The sequence below is a fragment of the Corvus kubaryi genome, unplaced genomic scaffold (assembly GCF_017639235.1).
Source record: "Corvus kubaryi isolate FWS band 111438036 unplaced genomic scaffold, C.kubaryi_AGA036_p1.0 37301, whole genome shotgun sequence".
In the NCBI taxonomy this organism is placed as follows: Eukaryota; Metazoa; Chordata; class Aves; order Passeriformes; family Corvidae; genus Corvus; species Corvus kubaryi.
Genome location: NW_024581094.1, coordinates 508,361 through 529,817, shown reverse-complemented (window position 1 = coordinate 529,817; position 21,457 = coordinate 508,361). Strand labels below are relative to the sequence as shown.

Below are 21,457 nucleotides of genomic sequence, written 5' to 3'. Positions count from 1 at the left end.
TCCTTTCCTTTCCTTTCCTTTCCTTTCCTTTCCTTTCCTTTCCTTTCTTCCTTTCTTTCTTTGTCTCCCCCAACTATCTCCTGGCTCCTCATTCCCTGCATGCCACTAACTGGTTTCATTAGATATTAATTGATTTGTGAATTCAGGCTGAATTGCATCATCAGCAGATGGCGGATCCAGACCTGTTGGAGGAATCCTCTTCACTGCTGGAGCCGAGCGAGATGGGAAGAGGTGCCCCACTCCGACTCGGGTAATTGCAGTTTGGGATTCCTGGATTTGGGATTATCAGCCTGTGGAAGCCACAATGATTTGAGCATAGTTGTGGAACTTTCCACACCAAGCAGCTGAAAGCTGACCTAAAACCAGCTCTCTGTTCTTTTCCTGCCCATATTAACTTCCCATTTCATGTTTATGCTTCACACGTTTCTCTTTGCACCAAAGAATTAACCCAGTTTGTTCTGTGTAAGTCTGTCTGGTGCTTTCCTCAGACATTCTGAGATCTCACAGCTTTGTTGAAAGTTGTAACTACTGTGGGCACATAATGGTCTGAAATAACTGTATAGTTCTACATCCTCTTTATCAGCTGCTTCCAGGCTTCCCTGTGTGTGTGCAATTCTTTATCTGGATGTGGGGGTTTGGTTCAGTGAGGTCTGAAGCATGAGCCCAGGACATAGTCACTGGCAGCCGTGGCTGCTCTAACCCTTGCAGGGTTAGATGTACCAGTACTGTACCAGCCAATGTACCAGGACTGTAGGGAAGTGAAGGCTAGAAACTGTGTATCTAAATGCGTTTGTTTCTTCTATAAGCAGTGATTTTTTAAAGATTATTTCATTCTGTTAAAAAACAGAGCCTGTGCTATGGTGCAGTTGTTTTGTTGTGTGTTACCTCCATGTATTTAGAGGACCTTGCATTTTGCTTGAAGAACTAATGTTAAAACCAGATTTTTGTAGCTTTCGCTGTGGCGCTGACCCCCGGTTGCCGTTGTGTGCTGGGTGCGAGGCCCTGGGGTGGTTCAGGTGGTTCAGGTGGTTCAGGTGCAGCCCTTCAGGCCGTGCTGTCCCCTTGCAGGTTCGTGGCTGGTGTGATCAACCGCGAGCGCATCCCCACGTTCGAGCGGATGCTGTGGCGCGTGTGCCGCGGGAACGTCTTCCTGCGCCAGGCAGAGATCGAGAACCCGCTGGAGGACCCTGTCACGGTAAAGGGACTCTTGGGTACAGCAGCAGAAGCCTCCGGTGTGTAGCAGGATCTAAGAGCTGTGGATCTATAGATCGAAGCCTCTGTCCCTCAGTGAGGTCCATCCCAGCACCCGCTGCAACCTCTGAGCTTCATCAATAAATGTTTTCCTGTTTAATTAATACAAAATCAGGAGGCCGGATGGGGAATGTTGTTGGAAGGGGGAAAACAACTCAAAACACAGACTGTGGCAGGGCTTAGGGGTTTCTCTGGCCCAAACTACAAGTGCAGTTCTGAATAATTAATGATCCTCCTTGGAAGAGGCTCTTGGGACATGGGCATTGTGTAACATCTGAAGTTCATTTCTCTGAACTCAAACCTTTCGTTTTTTTCTTAATTCACTAATCAATAGTTTAAACATACACCTTAGAACTGTTTGCATTAGTACAGATATAAACAGTAAATGTTGTGATTTGGCCTGGTGTTACCCCCAGTGTCCTCTGTGCTCAAACCAGTGGGCACTGCCCAAACTTGGGGCACCCTTGCTCTTAGCTAGTAAAGGCTGTGTGTGGGCTGCCCTGGAACACAGACCCAGGAGGTGAAGCTCAGTAACAGCCTCTCTTTCTCATGTGAGGCTGATGCATTCCCTTGTCCCACCAACCACTGGTAGCTGACCTGTGGAATCATCTGTCAGCTAGGAGAGACTTTGTTCTTATTGTGCAGAACTTCCTTAAACTGAGGTTACACCTAATGTAATTATTCTTGAAACATTATGTTAAAATTTCCTAAGTAAGGTAGAACAATAACTTGTCAACAAATGCAGGAAAGGGGCCCTGACTCCCCCCACGGACACAGCTGTGCAAGGAATGTGCCTCTGGCCTCCCTGGGAACCACACTAGTTAAACTCCACTTTGTTTTATCTTCATTCACTCTTTTGGCTTGATTCTGTAGGTGAGCTGACTGTGCTAAGTGCTGATAAATACTTCGTTGCATCTTCATTATTTTTGGAGATCTTACCAGGTTTTCCCATGTGCTGTATTGCATAGAATCACTACTGGATAATCTGGGGCATTTTGCTTCAGTAAACACAAATACAGTGCAGGTATTCTGTACTGAGGCTGAGAAAATTGCTCTCTTTGTGACTCAGGTGACTCAGGTACATTCTTGACCCGCTGTGCAGATCTGAGCTCTGATGTGCAGACCCAGAGAAAGGAAAAGTAGAACTCTGGTAATTATCTAATGCTAATTTCTACAATTCTTTCTATTGTTCTAGGGGGATTACGTGCACAAGTCTGTATTTATCATCTTCTTCCAAGGTGACCAGCTGAAGAACAGAGTCAAGAAGATCTGTGAAGGGTATGAAAGTCTGACAGCTGGGCAGCTCTCAATTATTTGAAACACACTGACATGATTTAATACCGATATTTCTCAACTCCCTGTTTTGCAGTGGCTGCAGGAGCACATATTTAGACAGCAAACAAAATGTGCCATAAGTAACTGAAACATGTTTTACAGTCACACTCACCACTCTCCAGCCTGTAATGCTCAAAGTACACAACTGCTGTGCTAGGGAATGCAAAAAACCAAGGGAGTGTTGATTTGTGGGGCAGGCCTGATGGGACATCAATGGGATATTCTCACAGGGGAGACAACAGTGACTGCTTCTGTCAGCAGTTGCGCTGGCATGACAGCATCCCCCCTCAGCTGGATGGCTGACCAACCTCGTGACAGTGCCTGGAGACACTGGCAGCATAGGGAGCAGAGGATTCTCTCCCACTTCTGTTTTCTTTAGTACTCAGCTTCTGCTTTGGCCTAAAGCAAACTTCTGCATCCCTTTGATGTAGAGGCTGGAGCTCTGCTTGGCAGTCTCTGCTGATCAGAAGCTTCTCTTAAAGTGCCTCTGGCTCACCCCTGACCAACTGATCTTCTTTCCATCTCTGTCACTGAGGTGCTTCCCTGTCTTCCAGGTTCCGGGCCTCCCTCTACCCATGCCCAGAAACACCCCAGGAGCGGAAGGAAATGGCTTCTGGTGTCAATACCAGAATTGATGATCTTCAGATGGTAAAATAACTGGGCTCAATGACCTTTATTTGGTTTTTTCTTTAATAATATGGTTGAAAAGTATATTTGGATCCTGTTAAAACAGGAGGATTTTTGCCCCTATGAGATGACCATGTTTTCAGCTTTGCGTAGCTTGAGATCAGCAGTGCAAGAGAGATATTTGGGGACTGCTCAGTTGTTTCCGTGTCAGGGTTTGGGATGGGGTGGTTTGATCTTTCTGGAAGGCTGAGCAGTTCATTATATACAAGAAAGTACAGAGAACTCCATACCAGGGAGCAAAGAGGAACTCACACGTGTAGGGATATCCTGTGTGTTCCGGCTCTTGAGAGCATGTTGTGTAATTGCCTATGTCATCTGAAAGTACTTTAGAAACATTTAAACATTTTTCCAAGCTGAGATAACAATGCTAACATTAACTTAGCTCTTTTTTTTCCTGCCTGTCTTTATATTTTAATGTTGTGCTGTCCTGAAGAGCTTCTGCTTTACAGCTAATCTCTTGTGCAGCAGCCTGAGTGTTGGTAAAAAGTAATTAGCACCCAGATCTTGTGGGTGCCACCTCTGAAATACCTGGTGCTTGCTTCAAGGAAGAAAGGCAGTATGTGATAATGTAGAAAGATTTAAGGGATTTGAGACAAAAATCAAGAAAAAATTAATTAAGGTTCAGAAACTAAAAGGAAAGAGGGTTGAATTTGACCTGCTTATTTGATACAGAAACTGTCTCAAGCTGTGAGTTGTGCAGTGTAGCTCAAAACATAGTTTAAAGTAGACAAGAACTCAAAAGCAATGTAACTGCTGTAATCTGCATGTGCCTTGTGTCCTCACTTTCCCTGCAGTCTAAGACTTTCCACTCTGGAAATCTGACTTGGCCTGAGTTTGATATGTTCCAGTTGGAAAACACCCTCAGTAGGAAACACTTTCTCCATTTCCCTTCAGTAAACAAGTCTTTCAGGGTAATTTGTGTGTTTTCTCAAGGCAGCAAACCTGTTAGTTGCAGAACTCCTCTCTGCTCTTTTAACCTGGGTGGAGGTAAAACTGTTCCCTGTGGTCTTGGCACAGTTCATTGTTTGAAACAACCACTGACCTTGGAGCTGGAGGAGGTTAATAATCAGAAAGCGTCCCTGGAGAAAGCCCTTAAGCCTTTCAGCAGAACTAATTAATATGGGGGCTACGGCGTGGACTGCAGGCATGGGGCAGCCTATGCCCGGGGTGGGGGAGCAGGCTGCTCGTTCATCCTCTGTGGGTAAAGCTTTGTTGGTGCACCTTGAGCTTTGGTCCATGACTTGGTCTCGTCTTTCTCCTGCTTCTCTGAAAGGTGCTGAACCAAACGGAGGATCATCGCCAGAGGGTTTTGCAGGCAGCTGCTAAAAACATCCGTGTCTGGTTCATCAAAGTGCGGAAGATGAAGGCGATTTACCACACCCTGAACCTGTGCAACATTGACGTGACACAGAAGTGCTTGATTGCTGAAGTGTGGTGTCCTGTTGCTGACCTCGATTCCATCCAGTTTGCTCTCAGGAGAGGCACTGTGAGTGGCTGCTGTGCCAGTCAGCTGTGGCATCACCGCATGGATTCATTGCCTTTTCTGTGTTGTGAGCCTCTGAACACCATCCCCCTGGGCTGTTGGAATCAGCCCTCACAGAGGACAGTTTATTTAGCGTGCAGGAATGATGACTTCGAGATAAAAGTAGTAACAAATGTGTTGTGTGAAGCTTAAAGCTCAAGTGAATGCTGGAATGGTGAGGATTTTCCCATGTGTGAGTCCTTTGGAACATTTAGTTACCCTGGCTGTGCTCTGTAGTTCTAGTGTCTGGATGCAGGAGCTCTCCAGGATGTTGGCAAACTCACCCTCTGCTCAGATAGACAAGAGAGTTGGATTTCTTTAAGTCCTTCCACTTGCTTTTTGTTTTCTTGTCTGTCCTACGGAGACAATGTTCACCTTTACTCCTGCTACACAAAGTGGAGGGCAGTGGAATCCTGGCAGCCTTCTTCAGCTGCTCCAGTGTCTCATTGTGCAAGCACACTGCAAACACTCAAGCTTGCAGTTTTCCAAATGCCAACGGGACAGCTGTGTTGTACTTTGTCCTCCAGTGCTCCAAGGGTGGGTTTGCTGATCTTCCCTTTGTTTTTCTCAAACAGGAGCACAGTGGATCCACTGTCCCATCTATTTTAAACAGGATGCAAACCAATCAGACCCCACCCACGTACAACAAAACCAACAAGTTTACTTCTGGCTTTCAAAACATTGTTGATGCTTATGGCATTGGGACATATCGGGAAATAAATCCAGGTAAATTCACACTTGGATAAGTCCAAGACTTCTGTCTCAAATTTTTTAGTCATGATGTTTATCTGTATTGCCCGTCCTGTGTGGAAGTTTCTAATGGAGAATTCTAATAGAGACTCAGCAGCTTTCAGTAGCAGAGGGGAAGCTGGGGAATTATATTTGCTGTATTGCCTGAATTGTACCGTGGTGAATCTGGGCTGACTCACACACAGTGCCCTGGGAGTGTTGTGTCTTCCCTTACAGCGCCCTATACCATCATCACCTTCCCGTTCCTGTTTGCTGTGATGTTTGGGGATTTTGGCCATGGAATCCTGATGACTCTGATTGCTGTCTGGATGGTGGTGAGGGAAAGCCGGATTCTGTCCCAGAAGAGTGACAATGAGGTGAAGCTTTGCATTTCAAACAAAACCTTGGAGCTTTGTTTACTCCCATCCTTTTGCCCTTGAGTTGACAATGCCCATTACTCCTCCTTTGGAATTTTTGGAAGCACATGGACAGGCTGGGAAGCCTGAAGAGCACACACACACTGAGTAGTGTAGTTTCATAATAGTATTGAGTTCCCTTGGTTTTCCATTTGGATATTTATAGGAAATTATTAATTTCAGTTTTCTGAATGAAATTATCAAGTGTAGTAGGTCAGTTAGTGTAAACAAATCACCCCAAATTTAGCTGGATCATACTGGGGTTCAGTCACCGCAAACCTCCCAGTTTCTGTATGTAAATATCCTATCCCCAGCATTTTTCCTATCTGCTACTCAAGGTGGGTTTTGCTAGCTCAGGGCTGACAGGAGCTGAACCGGAGTTAAGATACACTGGCAGAGCTGGAGAAGGCTGCCAGGGTCTGTGCTCCTGGTTCCAAACTCATGCTGCCAGCTGGGAGTTGCATCAGCCTGTGCAGTGCAGTTTGTCCTTTCTAGCTAATCCCAAGTTCCCTATGGAGAGCCGCACGGCCCCTTTATCCTCGTTATCTGTGCTGCCATGCTCCCTCAGGCACCCTTAACCCCTGCCAAGGGGGAACAGAGACTTTGGGCTCTCGGTTGATATGGCCAACGTTTGTCCTACAACAGACTGATTCCCCTGGTTTGGCTTTAGGAGGGACCTTCCCTGTTCTCATGGACTTTCTTTGTTGCTTTTTGGGTTTTCACACCAGATGTTCAACATGGTGTTCAGTGGTCGATACATCATCCTGCTGATGGGGCTGTTCTCCACGTACACAGGCCTCATCTACAACGACTGCTTCTCCAAGTCCCTCAACATGTTCGGTTCCTCCTGGAGCGTCCGGCCAATGTTCAATAAAGCCAACTGGTCGTGAGTAAACTCTTGGTAACTTTGTAGAGACAGTGAGAAGCGGGTGACTTGTCCTTCCCCATTGTCCTCCCAACTCAGGAAAAGAAAAACTTCTGAGCTCTCTCTCAGGTAGATTCAGAAGAGGAGTGTAAATGGGATGAAATGTGCCAAGATTCAAAACAGCCTTTTTTTTTCCCCCAGAATACTTACAAAGTTGCAGTTTCTCACCTATTTCCCCATAGACATTTCAAGATTCCTGTCCCCTGCACCTGTCTTCTTTTGACGCTGAGTAAAAGGTCAAGAAACAGGGTTTTATTAATTCGAGAAAATCTAGAACCATCCAGGTTCTAGAACCTTAATGTTCTCTCAATTTGAGCTATTCCTTGCTCTCAAAAGGGAGGAGTGTTGTTAGTTTTTACAGAAGGAGGGTGGCATTGCTTTTGTTAATGTTTATATAATCTTATTCCCAAACAGAGATGCTCTGCTGGAGACCACCCCCCTGCTGCAGCTGGATCCTGCTGTCCCGGGGGTGTTTGGTGGGCCTTACCCCTTTGGCATTGACCCGGTAAGAGCTCATCCTTCCTCTGCATCTTTTGGGCAGAATCCTCTGTGTCAGCAGAAAGAGAAGTACCTGTTCTGTTCACAGTTCTGTGAAAGATTCCCCAGCCCAGCCATTCCCTTAGCAAGTCCATCAATGGTGGGAATACTCCTGAATGATAGAATTCCTACTGAGATGCTAGATTTGGGATAGAGACCCTTGTTTTGAGCTCCATTAAAGGCTGCTTTCTCACCCTTTCTAACCTGCAGTGCTTTAATCAAATCTGATTAGACTTGAAAATCACTTTCTGAAGTTACTTTTTTACCCTGGGGAAAGCTGTTAATCTCTTATTTCAGTCACTCTTGGAAATGTACACTTCCCAGTAATCCTGTCACTTTGTACCTGCCTGCATCAACAGCTCTGCTCTTAAGTCTGCTTGTAATATATAACAAACCTTGTGTGGGTTCCACATAAAGAGGAAATGCAGGAAATCAGAGCTGTGTGTAATTGTTCCTTTAGATGGATTATCATATTCTTACAGTTAAGGATAGATTATCATATTCTTACAGTTAAGGATACAGCCTCTTTTCTCCTGCACCTTTGAGGTACCATGAAAACACATTTGATTCCTGCTCAATGGTGGGCTCAGTTGCTGTAAGACTGTTCCCAGCTGAAAACTTGTCTGCTCATTTCCCCAAAAGATACCCGTGGGACAAACACATCTTTAAAAACCTGCTTTTTCAGCCTCACACTTCCTGACTGGTTCACACTGCTTAGCTTGAAGGGAGTGTTTTCCTTCTCCTGTTTTCCTTTCCCTGGTGTCTGACTAGGTGTTGTTTTTCACAGATCTGGAATATTGCCAGCAATAAGCTGGCCTTCCTCAATTCCTTTAAGATGAAGATGTCTGTGATTCTTGGCATTTTCCAGATGCTCTTTGGTGTTGCATTGAGTCTCCTCAACCACATGTGAGTGCTTTGTTTTGGTTTTCTCATGGTGGGGGCAGTGGAATGTCTTCGTGTGTCGCGTGTGTGTTGGTTTCAGATGCCCGTCAGCCCTCACCTCCTGATGGAAGGTGCAGTGCAGTTGTCTCTGGCTGTGTGTGGAACTGTGCCTGTCAGGCAGTTCCTGTGCTCCAGGCCCAGCAGTTGTTGAGCTGCTGAGCCCCTGCACTGTCCAAAGACTCTTATTAAAAGCTTTTGCCCTAATTCTAACCAAATGTAATACAAATTTTCTTTTTTTTTTTTTTTTTCCCTGTAGCTATTTTAAGAAGCCACTGAACATATACCTCGGATTTATTCCAGAAATGATTTTCATGTCCTCCCTCTTTGGATACCTTGTTATTCTCATCTTTTACAAGTGGACAGCGTACGATGCTCACACATCCAAGGAAGCACCGAGCCTCTTAATACACTTTATCAACATGTTTCTGTTCTCCTATGAGGACACCAGTAATAAGATGCTTTATAGTGGGCAGGTGCGTGCTCTTGCTAGAACAGAATCAGAGATGCTTCATGATACTGGAGTGTTTCATTAACCTTGTCATAATTGTGAAATCAAGCATGAAACGTTTTTCCACTGTGACAGAGCATTTCTGAAAGTTGATACTGTGTAATGTTGAAGAAGGAAGGAATAATCTCTATACCAGGAATTTTATCTGTCTGACCGTAAGTCATCTGTGGCTTCAGAACATGTGGATCCTGATTAATAGTGGAAAGCAATTAGGAATATTGTCCCATGTCTACAATGTGATCCCTCTCCGCTTGGCGCAGACACCAACGCTGTTTCCTCACAGCAGTATCAGACATCTGCCAAATTCTCATTCCCTGCAGAATCTTTTGAATTTTTCCCTAATCTCACCCAGTCTCAGCATTAAATGCTGTGCTCAGTCAGAGGTGGCAGCTGCAGGCGTTAAGTACTTAATTGCTGTTCCCAGAAGAGAGAGAGGTAGTGAAGCATCCACATACTGGGAATTCAGCCATTCTTGCTGGGTTCTGCATGTGTTTGAGCAGGGGCTGCAACGGAATTACCTGAGACTTGTTTCTTTTGCAGAAAGGGCTCCAGTGCTTCCTCGTGGTGGTAGCGTTGCTGTGTGTGCCGTGGATGCTGGTAGCCAAACCCCTGGTCCTTCGCCAGCAGTATTTAAGGAGAAAACACTTGGTGGGTGACTCCCTTTTATATTTTACACGTGAAAACTGTTTTTGGTTGAAAAGCTGTGTTCTCCATCCTGAGCTTGGATTCATGGGTTCACACTGCATTGAAACCTGTAAAGTGTTTTTGCATATTCCTGGGCATACCAGGTGGGTGTTACTGGAGACAGAGTGTGGCCTGCCTGCTTCCCAGATCTGGATCCAGCATCAAACCTGCTTTTAAAAACCCCTTATGTTGGTAATGATCAGAACAGTGTCTCTGGCTCAGGCTTTGGCAGCTGGTTTAGGAACAGTCTCACTGGCTGCTGGATGCACTTCTGTGGCTGGGCTAGGCTGGCAGTGGGAAACAGAGATGGAATTGGCTGGCAGACTTCTCAGCTATCTTTGTTAAAGCAGCTTGGATGGTAAAAAATAACAGTTAAAAGGAAAAAGAGACTTACAGACTCTTGTAGAGGTTGTCTGCTCTGGGGTGCTCTGTAGGTTCCCAGCTGCACTGTAAAGTACCCGTGTGTGAGATGCGGAGACGCGCGAGTTCTCCCTGCACGTGTGGCAGCGCTGTGAGGATGTGCAGCGAGTCAAAGATCAGTTCAGTTACAGACACTCCCTCTCCCTTCTCTGACCATCTTTCATCTTCCCATGTCCCCTCCATTCGTCTCCCTTTCTCTTTCTGTTTTCTTCCTCCTCCCTTTCTCTTCTTCCGTCCACCCCCAGGAGGGGCAGCCCGAGGAGGTCCAGGGCAGCACGAACACGCAGGCGCTCGAGGCAGCAGCGGCTGCAACAGTGAGTGCACTTCAAACTCGCCTGATGCATTACAGATGGGAGTTGGCTTTGTGTCTGATTATCGAGGGAGCATGGAATGTATCTGAATTTCATAAGGGAATGGCAAGTGCACCTTTAGGGTGAAAAACACTTTCTCTTGGAAAGAGCAAAGTTTAGCCAAATTGATACATTCTGGATGAACACCCAGGCTGGAGGATGGTAGTTGTGTGTGCACAGAGACACTTCCTTGCAGGAGTGCTGCTGAATCCAACCTGCAGAGCAGCACAGGATTTCCTGCTACCACATCCCCCCATGTTAAATTCCCTTTTTTTCTTTGGCTTGTGTATTTGTTTAAGATAGATTAGGATTCTTCTCAGTGCAGCATTTCTGTTTGCATTACATGTTCCCAAACACACAGTGATGTGATGGCCTCCAGCAACTCCATGTCAGTAATCATGTGGATTTGTGACACATCTGTCCTGTACACACTTCGGCCTGAAATTATTATAAAATGGCTGTGCACAAAAAGCTTCTCAGTGGCGGTTGTTTTGACTTACGTGTTTCTAAGCCTACAGATGGCCCTTTGCTGCCAGAGCTTTCTGGTGAGGATTGTGGCAGCCCCCAGAACTTAGTCCCTTCCCCAGTGCTGCCTATTTCAGCTCGATTTTAGTTCTGAATCTGCCTGGCTGACTGGGAGGTGTGAATCTCACCGACAGTGTGAAGCACATCCTGCTCTCCAGGTGCCACAGGTGCTGGGAGGGACATGTCAGCTGGTTCTCTCATGACATTTTAGTCTCCTCACGGAAATGTCAGAAATGAAAATGGATCTTTTGTGTATGATCCATCCAGCGTATGAAATGCATCTCCATCGGGAAGCTGCGAGGGGAGGTCTTGTGTGAAGTGTGCTTAGAAGGACCAAGTAAACAACTGGAGCTGTTGGAGCTGTGTTTAGGATGGTTTACAGGGAATGGATCTGAGTGGAGTGCGAGGAAAAGCTGCTCAAGTGCAAGTTCACACAGACTAGAAATATATAAATAGAATATTGACAGGAGTCATCAGTGACTTGTGGTGTTTCAGAGATACTGAGAGTCCTAATAAAAGCATTGTCTTTGTTGTAAATATGGGGGGTTTTAAAATTGTATTTCTATTTTCAGAGCATAAACACCTACCTAATTTGTTTTTAGAAACCTGACAAAATCTCTAATTCATATCTGACACTTTGGGCAAATTTACAGTTCAGCCTGAAATAAAAGCAGGCTTCTAAGGACAAAGGAGGTAGAAGAACTCAGAGCAGCTGTTCTGCTGGTCTCTGCAAGCGCCAGGTCACGGGACCTTCAGCCTCTTTTCATCTGCATGGGCATCCCTGGACTTCTGCAGTCTGGATGTGGCAAGTCAGCCTGGTCACATCCTGTGTCTCAGGTGACCCAAGACAGTGCTGAAGCTGGACACAGGGTTTATTTATATTTATGGTGTTGTCGTTTGCCTCTCTAGGGCTCAGACTCGGGTCAGGTGGGGAACTGCTCCCGATTTCAGCTCAGTCTGTGTGTTGTTCTTTTGCCTTTGGAATCCTGGAGGTGCAGCTGAGGGTCAGATGCTGAATGTCAGCACAAATGTCTCTAAAAGGACCTGCTTGCACAACATAGAGTTCCCAAGCAGGGGAAGATCTGGTTTTCTGCGCGGTGTCGGTGTGCCTGAGGCTGGTGGGAGCAAGCGTGTGTGTGTCTGTGTTCTGCTCCATGACCTGATCCAGTACCCAGCAGTGGTGTCGGTGCTTGTCCAGCCGTGCTGGGCAGGACGTGGGGCTGTTGAATGTCAGAGCCAGCAAATGTCCTCTGAGAGGTGTGCCTTTATTGTCCTCATGATTGCAGTTACACTGTAGAAATGTACCAAGGATTCACTCAGACAGACTTTTTTTTTTCCCCAGCCCCAGCAGGAATCAGCACCTTTCCCATCCAAGCTGGGAAATAGAATTGTACCTGCCTTAATCTGGGCCTTAATATTTAGTATTTTGTTTTCCTCTGTGAGCTGCTGCTGCACATGGAGTATGAGAAACCTGCACTTTTGCACTAAAACCCAAACAACACTTTGCTCTTTCTTTTCTGCATGTGTCAGGGCACGCACAACTTTGGTGGGATCCGGGTGGGCAATGGCCCAACGGAGGAGGATGCTGAGATCATTCAACATGACCAGTTATCTACCCATTCTGAGGAGGGGGAAGAGGTAAGCACCTGAGCATCCTCGCTCTCAGGGCACTGCACTCGGCAGCAGGATGAGCTCACTGGGACTGTAGTTACTCATTTCCAGGCTGTTTAAACAGCAACATTCCCAGTGAAGTGTTTTCCTAGCAGTTTTCTCACTGACTGTCTCTTGGTTACTCCCAGGAATCCAGAAAAAGCAGCATTTGTATATCCTGGGAGATGTGGCTCTATTTGTCCCCAAAGAGCCACCATCTCAGGGGTGCACAGCACTCCCAGGTGCCACATGTTACCTGCTTCTCCCGTGCCAGTGGAAATTCAGGGGCTGTGTTTCTGCAGCACTGAAATTTTGTTTATATATTCATTTTGACTGATGGGGGTAATATTAATTACTTCCCTTTCCTCCGGGAGAGGAGAAAAACAGTCAGTCTCACGTAGCTGGGGAGTTTTCTGATGCTCTGAACGACTGCAGCAGATCCTGCCTCTGTAGTGCATGGGATGTGTTACTGCTTTCCGTGGCGTGCGTAGGAGGGAATTGCTGAATGTGTTCATGATTAATGTGATCAAAACACTGCACTAAATGTAAATTTATGTTTTCAAGCCTACAGAGGACGAGGTGGTAAGAGCACAGCAGCTTTGCATTCATGTGTACCTGGGCCATTTCCCATCGGTGTACAGCGTGCTGAATGGAACTTGTTATGTCACAGCATTTTGTTTTCCAAAAGATCTTGCTGTTTTCATGTTAAAGGCCATTTTTAATTCATACATACATACATATATCAACAGACTTTTAATTACTTCATCTATACAGCTTGTCTGTCTGATCCCCTGTCTGCAGATTGTTCCCAGTTACCTGGGAAACTGTTCAGCTGGAGGTCTGAAATTGAAAAGTTTTCACTTTTGAGCCTCCAAAGAAATCTCAGGTTTTTTATGTTGTGGCTTTCTTAATTCTGTGCTGCAGCAAAATGTGTAAAGAGATTTCTTCCCACAAACTATCTGCCATGTTAAGGATGATGCTGGTTGACCCAGAGCAAACACAGCACGGCCAGTCCAGTTTCATGTAGTTCAAGAACTGAACTGGCCAGAGGCTTTGTGTAAAAGAGAAGCTCCGTTCTTAGAAACTGCTCATCCATAAGCACTTGTAAAATGGGGGGTTTAATACTGATGCAGGATTGAGTGTAGGTTTCAGCACTATCAGGTAACCAATTTTACTACAAAAAAATACAAATGGCATGAAATCAGAACAGCTTGACCAGGCCACTGCTGCTGAAAATTGTGCTGAGAGTGGTTTGCTCAGAGCTCTGCTGTGCACAGGCCTGTGTGGAACTTGGGGAAGGGAGGGGGCATGGGGGTCCTCTTCTGGTGTACCTGATGTCTCACTGAACCTGGGGAAAATGTGTAAATCCGCAGGGACTATGCCACAGCAATCCCGATGCTCCTGCTCCTGGCACAGTGGTCACTCTCTCTGGCAGTTGCACTCAGCTTTGAAAGGTCTTTGTTTCAACAATTCCCAGATTCCCAGTCCTGCCGGTCAGCTCGTGTGTCCAGAGCTGGAACTGTTGGCTAGGGCAGCCTTTAGTGAAGAACTTCACAGCTCATGTTCTGTGGAGAAAGGATTAGGCTTTTGACAGCTAATTTAACTGAATTGTTTGAAATATTTATTGCCTTGGATATGCTAGGGAAGAATTAAGAATATAAATAGCTTTGTGTGCATGCCTAGAGCATTAGTCACTGGATGTATTTAAAACATCATGTTCACTTGAATCTGAGCAGTTTCTGAAGCACGGATTAAATCCAAAATGCAGGGAATGCTTTCCCAAGCTACAGAATAAGAAACTGCCTTACATGGCAGACTTCCTTGTACGTTCTTCTTTTATTGTTGCAGAAAATTACCAAGACACAGAGACTTTGCCAGTGAATGGTGCACAGAGGTGACTTTTTCAGGATAGCTTAATGCATTATTTTTGCTTTCAAAAAGGGCAGGTTCATGTCTTGCAAAATGCTCCTGTAGCAAAGGCACACACAGCTTGGAGCACTGCCTCCTTCCCATAGCAGCACCTCCAGGTTACCGGGCAGTGCACACCACCACCACCTTCTGCTGAACAGTCTTTTCCTGGCTAAGCCCATGGATGAATTTGGAATATCTGACTTTCACACGCCAGAATGAGAAAACAGTATTCACATCACAGCATTTGTCATTCTGCAAAACCTGTCAAGACAAGATTCAGTTTTCATTTGTGAAGCTGGCGCGCTAAACCAGGAGAAGACAGTGTCAGTGTGCAGCGTCACACACAGTGTCCCTGGTGATAGCAGCAGTTCCCCTGCCCGTGCCCCTGCCTGGCCGCCCCACGCCACGCTCCCAGCTCCCCTCATCCTCTGTTCCCTTTGCAGTTCGACTTTGGGGACACCGTGGTGTACCAGGCCATCCACACCATCGAGTACTGCCTGGGCTGCATCTCCAACACCGCGTCCTATCTGAGGCTCTGGGCCCTCAGCTTGGCCCACGCACGTGAGTGTCCCTCAGGGAGCTGAGCCCTGGGTCCTGTGCCTGCTCAGCCCGGGCAGGTGGGAGGCAGGAACACAAGAGGCCTCTCGGGGCCCAGCTGGCACAGGACAGTGCTGCGTGTGCATTACCTGGGAGCAGTGAGCTCCACGCACCAGGGTCTGCTCCCACAGCTCTGCTGAATGGGAGGAATGGAGTCAAAATCACAGAATAAAGCAAAGAGCTGCTGAGCAAGGACTCTGCCCTGCCTGTGTGACAGCTGGAGGCAATGTCCTGACACACTTGGCTGTGAAAGCTCTTGTTCCTCTTCAGTTTCCATCTCATTGTAGCAGGAGTTTGCTTGACTTTAGTTTTTGCTTTATAAGTAAACAACTCCCTGTTCTGCTGACACGAGTCTTCTCCCCTTTCTCTTGGCAGAGCTCTCGGAGGTGCTCTGGACCATGGTGATCCACATCGGCCTCAGCGTGAGGAGCCTGGGGGGAGGCTTGGGCCTCTTCTTCATCTTTGCTGCTTTTGCCACCCTGACAGTGGCCATTCTGCTGGTCATGGAGGGGCTCTCGGCCTTCCTCCATGCTCTGCGTTTGCACTGGTGAGTTACTGGAACATCCAGAAACTTGGAGAGCTCTTCATAACAAGAAATTTGATGTCATTTAGACTGTGCAGAAATGCCGTCTTCTAGAAGGCAGAAAGTCTTTAAAAGGGTCAGAGATATCAATCCTGTTTGTAGTAAAACACCTCTCCCTGATTGTTGCTTTAAGTTGTGGAGCTCTGCTTAGAAATAATCACTAAAGGACTAAAGCTGTAGTACCACAGCTTTGGGACCAGGGACTGGGGAGGCTGTGCTGGCTGGAGCAGTGTGCTTTGTGGCTTTCAGCAGGACTTTGTCGTTCCATCTCTTGGTCTTTTCCCTGGTTCCTGTGTTTGTTGTCCTTTGTGTGCAATAGCCACTGACTGCAGGTTCCTTCTCATGCTCTTGTTCATCGCTGTAAAACCTTACCTTGGACAGGAGTGGCTTTGCCTTCTGCCTTTGAGGTACTTTGGGATGGCAGCGAGTTTTTGCTGGTCTTACTTTTGGAAGCTGCTTTTGCAGTCCCTTTCCTGTGATCATGAAGCTCCTGTGTATGCAGCCAACAAAGCAGAAGGAATTACTCTGCTCCCAAGTGTTCAAGAGCTTTCTCTAATCCATGTTTAAGAATGTTCATTGTTCCACTTCAGGTTCCCTTGTTAGTGCACTGGTGGGATCAGAGGAGCAACTGGCAGTGGGATTTTCTCAGCCTGAAGTGTAGGAGAGTCTGTGCCTCTGTGGGGTTCAGGCTGCTGCCACCTCCTCAGGCTGCTGATTTCCTGGGCAGGGGGGGTCATTAGAGCAAAGGGAAGTCCCTGAAGATCACAATAAATATTCTGTCTTGCTTATATGGGAAAAAAAGGTTGGGAGCACTCTCTGAAAGTAGTTCTGTAAGTGGAAAAGGAAGCCAGTGCCTCTAAAAACAACCCCAGAATAAAATCAGCCTTTTTGTACTTTTCCCCTGCTTGTGGGGAAGGAAACCTTTGGCCTTTTACCCTCTCCCTTGGCAGCTGGTGAGGTGCAGGCTGGAGTGTCCTGGTCCACCTGTGTCTCTGCAGCTGAGGGAGCCAAGCTGATCCTGGCATCCTGGGACGAAGCCATCTTGTGCCGAGGGAGCCGGGGGGGCACTCCTGGAAATGGCTGCTGGACGGTGCCTCTGTTTTTCCTGGCATCCAGCCTGAACCCTGCATAGCAGTTGCTTGGAGCTCTCACTCGAGAGCTCCTTGCTGGCTGGCCAGAGCTCCCTCATCCTCTCCCTGCTGTCGCCGTGCTGGGCCACTCCAGCAGTGACATCAGGAGCCCTGCAGACCCTGCTGGGCACTGAGAGCAGTCCAAGAGGAGCAGAGGGCAGCAGTGCTGTAACTCCAGATGTGGCGGGTTTGCTCTGCAATTCCTTGAGGATTAGAGGATTTCCAGGGTCTGGCCTCTCCGGGCTGTGGAGCTGCATGGCCGTTTCTAAGCAACAGCAGGGGAACAGCCCTGAGCAGCTCTCTAGACAGGCTCCATGGAGCAGAATGTACATTTTTGGGGGGGACCTGTCTTGTGTTAATAATCACAAACTGCACCTCCAGATATGGCTCAGACACCTGGAGCAGGTGTGAGCTGGAGGTCATGGTTCACAATGCTAGGCTTTCCCTAAAGGGCCATTAAGAAACCATCTGTATATGGTCAGTGAAATGGCAAACAGGCAAACCCAGGGGCAGCAGCAGTGAGTGCACGGATCACTCCGGCCGTGCAGACCAGTGCAGGGCAGTTGTGGAACTGGAGTGCTTAACAAAATGCTGTTTTCCCTAAACATGTGTTTCATACTTGCAAGCCCTCCATGCACAGGCTCTGAGAAAAAATCTGTTCAGGCTCAGAGCCCATAAAGCTAGTTTGAGGTTCTATTTCAGACTGCAGGTGATCTGCTAAAATGATTTTGGGGTTGCTGCGTGTTGCTTATCACAGGGAGGCACCTGCAGTGGTTCCAAAGAGCACACTGTTCACATTCCTTTTTGCTCCTGAACCAAAAACAGGGTGTTCCAATGGCAGGTGTTCCCTTTTTAGGAAGAGGAAGGGAGAGTGGAGGTCAAATACAGCTGTCCTGGGAGGAGCAGATGGGATTCTCTGGCTATGGGAGAAGAGTCACCTATCAGGAATTTGAGGAGTGGGTGGTTCAACCTTCCTGGAAAGGAGGAGGAATTGAGCATGTGTTTTACTGGTCAGGGAATTCACAGGTTGTTCCATATGCTGTGCCTGGCAGTCCCAAATGAGGGAGGTTTATTTTGTGCTTTTTCCGTGTGCATTCTTTGAGCAGGTTGGGCTTTTCAGGCCATTCTGGGGTGGAGGCAGCACTCTGGATTGCTGCCAGGATTGCAGGGTGTGAATCAGGGCTCCACTGCAGCTCTGTATGTGTCTGAGCTGTGGTACTGTCAGCTTCTTTTGCTGTAACTCTTCTGAAATATTTAACCTTTCCATATATTGCTTTTCAGTGATGCAGTTTGAATGTTCAGATTAAAGCAGCTTCCCCCTTTTTAAGATAGTCACCTCTTCTAGTGTGAGCCAAAACAGACTGTGCCCAAAAGAAAAAGTTTGTAACTGGATTCAGAGTGCTGCATCCCGAGAGGCGTGGGTGTGTTGGAGCTGCATCCCACTCCCAGTCCAGAGAGTGGGAATGGTGGAGTCCAGGTGCTCACTCACCTGCAGGATCTGATTTTCCTTTGTAAAGGTCACAAGCCAGCACTTGCCTGCAGTGTGGCCACAGGAGCTACTGCTCCAAGGGGCAGCCACAGTCTCCTGTCCATCCTGGCAGGATGGAATATCCCATGGTGACAGATATGATACCTCTGTCCTTTTTGGGAAGGAGTAGCTGCAGCAGTCTCTGTACAGACACCCCAGTGGCTTCTGTCTGTCTGGTGTGCTGTCCTTGAGGTGTGCCTGGTTTACACCTGACCCCAGGCTCTGTCTTTAGGAACACAAACATAGAATGGGAGTTTGCAGTTGTACCGAGTGACAGTCGGGGTTCCCATTGCCTCCTGCTCATGGGACTGGAGCTGCCTGGTTTTCCAGTGTCCGTACCCTGACTCTGTGGGGTTGGAAAACCCACCCCAGAGCTACACTCTGACAAACACTGACAGTAACTGTTAATGCAAAAAGCTGCAGAGTGGGTTTCCTGGAGCACTGCTGCTGCCAGAGGACTCCTAGGCTGTTTGCTGATAGTGCCACTGTCTATAAATTCTGTGCAGAACTTGGTCACTGATGGGAGACACATGAAGGGTTTAGCAGTAAACTGGGACACATGACAGGCAGTGAGCCTGGCAACAGCAGTGCCTCTTGCTGGGTTCTGGGTGTTCCTGGAGACACCTGCAGAAAACCCCACTGACTGTTTACTGTTATTTGGTTAAATACACTGTTCTCGCTAGTTCTCTAACCTTAGAGCAGCCTCTCTTCCACTGTCAGGCCTCCAGTTGTGGCCAGTTGTAAAGGGATGTCCAAAGGGAGCATTTGGATGCTGGGGCCAGCTGGAATTGTGAATCATCAGGGTTAACATGTCAGTCACAGTGAGCTTGGGTGACTCAGATAGCCAACCCTCTGCCTCTCATTTCCCTTTGCTTACAGAACAGTTACTTAGTCACAGGATACTTACAGAGATTATCAGGGTTCCTGAAAAACTGGAGCACACTGGCAAGGAGCCCTTCCTCCCACACGGAAAATCCTGCTCATCCTGGGGATCCCTTGGCCTGCGAGGCAGCAGCAGATACAAGCTAAAGCTGGTTTTCCTGAGCATTTCCCTCCTGGGCTCTGTGGGGAAATCACTTTTTGCTAGCTGAATCCAGCAGCTCTGGAGTTTGCCATGATTCCCCACTTGGAGAAAAATAATTCAAGTTTGTCCTTTTTTGCTGAAAAAACCCTTCTCCTGAGCTGTGTTAAATGCTCCCCAGTTTGCTGTCACTTGCTGCCTGCAGAGACTTTGTTTTCCAGCAGATTGTGCAGGGGAAAGTGTCTGTGAAGCCTGGGCTTGTTTTTGCTGGGAGTCAGGGGATTAGTTTTCCCTGTCCCTATTTGGCTGTCGCTGACTATTGGGCAGTTCTCTAGAATAATTCCTTTCTTTACTCGAGTTCATTAGGGGCAGCAGCAAATGGGGCTGAGCTAACGCTCGGCTGGAGCTGGCGGGCACGTCCCAGTGCAAATGTGCTGCAGGGAATAAACAGAAGTGGCTGGTGGGGGAGTCTGAGCTCAGTGTCACGTGGCTGAGGCTTGTGGTAATGAAAAAGGGAACTTTAGCAGCTGGTGTAAAAAATGCTGTGTCTGCTCCCTGTGCTTCACAGGACACGGCGGTCAGGGCCAGTCTTCTCCTCCTGTTGCCCTTTTATTGTCTCTGAGGGTGGGATCAAAGTCTCTGGGCAGCTCTCTGCTCCACACAGAAGCATCACACATGGATGGGAGGGTTATGCCAGAAGATACATTATGTTACAATACCTCTTTTTCTCTTTAAAGCTTGCTTTCTTATAGTCAATAATCCTACTTTTAATGGAGTTCTTGCAAATTGTTCCTATTGATTTTAATGAGTAATCACTCTTCTATCTCTTGCAGGATTGAGTTCCAGAACAAGTTCTACACTGGCACTGGGTTCAAGTTTCTCCCTTTCTCCTTTGACATCATCCGTGAGGGGAGGTTTGACGACTGAGTCCTCCCCACACCAGCAGTGTTAAACGTTGTGTGTGTGTGTGTGAGACCCTCCCCAACACCAAGGGTGTGACTGACCCCTCCCCGTGTTGTCTGAGTCACATGTGTAGTGACAATAACTTATTGCAGCACCCTTGAGCGTTACCATGGCATCCCCAAGCCAAAAGCTTTGACGTTCTGGGGTAACGACACTGGATCACAGAAACTTTTTGTTCCTTAAGTTTACTCCCAAAGGTACCAAGTGCATGAGGTGTCTGGTGTGCAGTCGTGTGCTCCCTGTATTGTGCATTCCTTGGCAGCTGATCAGGGCAGAAAAGAAATGCAGCTGTGCTGAGGGGACATGGAGAAAAGGCCCAAAGACCTCAGCTCGGGAATAGTGAGGGCTGTTCTCCCTCTTATTGCTGGAGGCAGTGGTGGGGAGTCCTCATTCGCTGGGACTCAGCTGCCTGACTGTGGCCTGGGGGCAGGATGGGGAGGGATGAGCCTTGGTGCAGACTGTCACTGGTCACTGCAGGTATTGCCACTGGCAGTGGAACTTCTGGGGTTTCTGGTTTAAAACCAAAGCCTTTGAGGCACATCAGATAGTGTCTGTGTGGGCTTGGCATCAGTGGAGGCAGCTTTTGCACAGGTGGATGTACCAGTGACTCACGTTGTTCTGTACACTCAGGGTCTGAGGAGCCCTTTCAGAGAGAGCAGTGGCCCAATCTTACTAAAATAGCTCTATGGCAGGGGGATCTCTGTGGTGTGTCCCTGCATTAGCTGTTGCTTTCTTTCCTGTCTGAGCTGTCAATATTTCCTTGCACTCCTCAACTCGATGTAGCTGTAGCAGCAGTGTGGTGTGTGTTAGTGCTGTGTGTGACTGTCGTGTTTGATTCTCGCAGTGGAGCCGAGTATTTGTGTATGAACAGATTAGAACAATAACGAGACTCATTAACCTGGAAGCAAGGAGGAAATGCCTTGAGGTGCCAGGCTGCTTAAAATTAGGTGAGAAAGTTACATGTACCTTGCACACTGCAATGGGCACGTGCGTGGGGCACAGGGACCCTTGTGCTGCACCTGGGCAGGCCCTGGGCACTCACTGTGTTACAGGTGGACGTGGTGGGTATTCACAGAGGTGTTTGCAGACTGAAGGATGAAATCAAAGCATAGCTGCAGGTGGAGCTTTGCCATGAGTCCTGCTATGTTCTGCTGCCTGGGTGAAACATGTTGCTGACAGTCACTGTATAAATTAAATGAACTCCACAACAAGCACTGTGGCCTGTTTTCTGCTTCCCCAGTGC

General features: G+C 47.5%; 1 protein-coding gene across 9 annotated transcripts in view; it reads left to right on the top strand.

Moving 5' to 3' along the window:
• Positions 1-21,425, top strand: part of ATP6V0A1 (ATPase H+ transporting V0 subunit a1) — a 27,320-nt gene extending 5,895 nt beyond the window's left edge. Inside the window, exons 6-23 of one of the 9 annotated variants that reach the window (XM_042027844.1) lie at positions 168-250; positions 1,069-1,195; positions 2,447-2,529; positions 3,141-3,234; positions 4,547-4,759; positions 5,371-5,521; positions 5,762-5,901; positions 6,669-6,826; positions 7,280-7,370; positions 8,190-8,308; positions 8,601-8,817; positions 9,393-9,500; positions 10,202-10,270; positions 12,362-12,469; positions 13,046-13,063; positions 14,836-14,953; positions 15,365-15,536; positions 20,085-21,425. In XM_042027844.1, the coding sequence (XP_041883778.1) occupies positions 168-250; positions 1,069-1,195; positions 2,447-2,529; positions 3,141-3,234; positions 4,547-4,759; positions 5,371-5,521; positions 5,762-5,901; positions 6,669-6,826; positions 7,280-7,370; positions 8,190-8,308; positions 8,601-8,817; positions 9,393-9,500; positions 10,202-10,270; positions 12,362-12,469; positions 13,046-13,063; positions 14,836-14,953; positions 15,365-15,536; positions 20,085-20,178 (2,163 nt within the window). In that variant the 3' untranslated portion in view covers positions 20,179-21,425. Of the gene's footprint in view, positions 1-146; positions 251-1,068; positions 1,196-2,446; positions 2,530-3,140; positions 3,235-4,546; positions 4,760-5,370; positions 5,522-5,761; positions 5,902-6,668; positions 6,827-7,279; positions 7,371-8,189; positions 8,309-8,600; positions 8,818-9,392; positions 9,501-10,201; positions 10,271-12,361; positions 12,470-13,045; positions 13,064-14,835; positions 14,954-15,364; positions 15,537-20,084 lie in introns of all 9 variants that reach the window. The other 8 variants (XM_042027843.1, XM_042027841.1, XM_042027848.1 and 5 more) reach the window with 8 other exon arrangements.
• Positions 21,426-21,457: the final 32 nt, after the last annotated feature.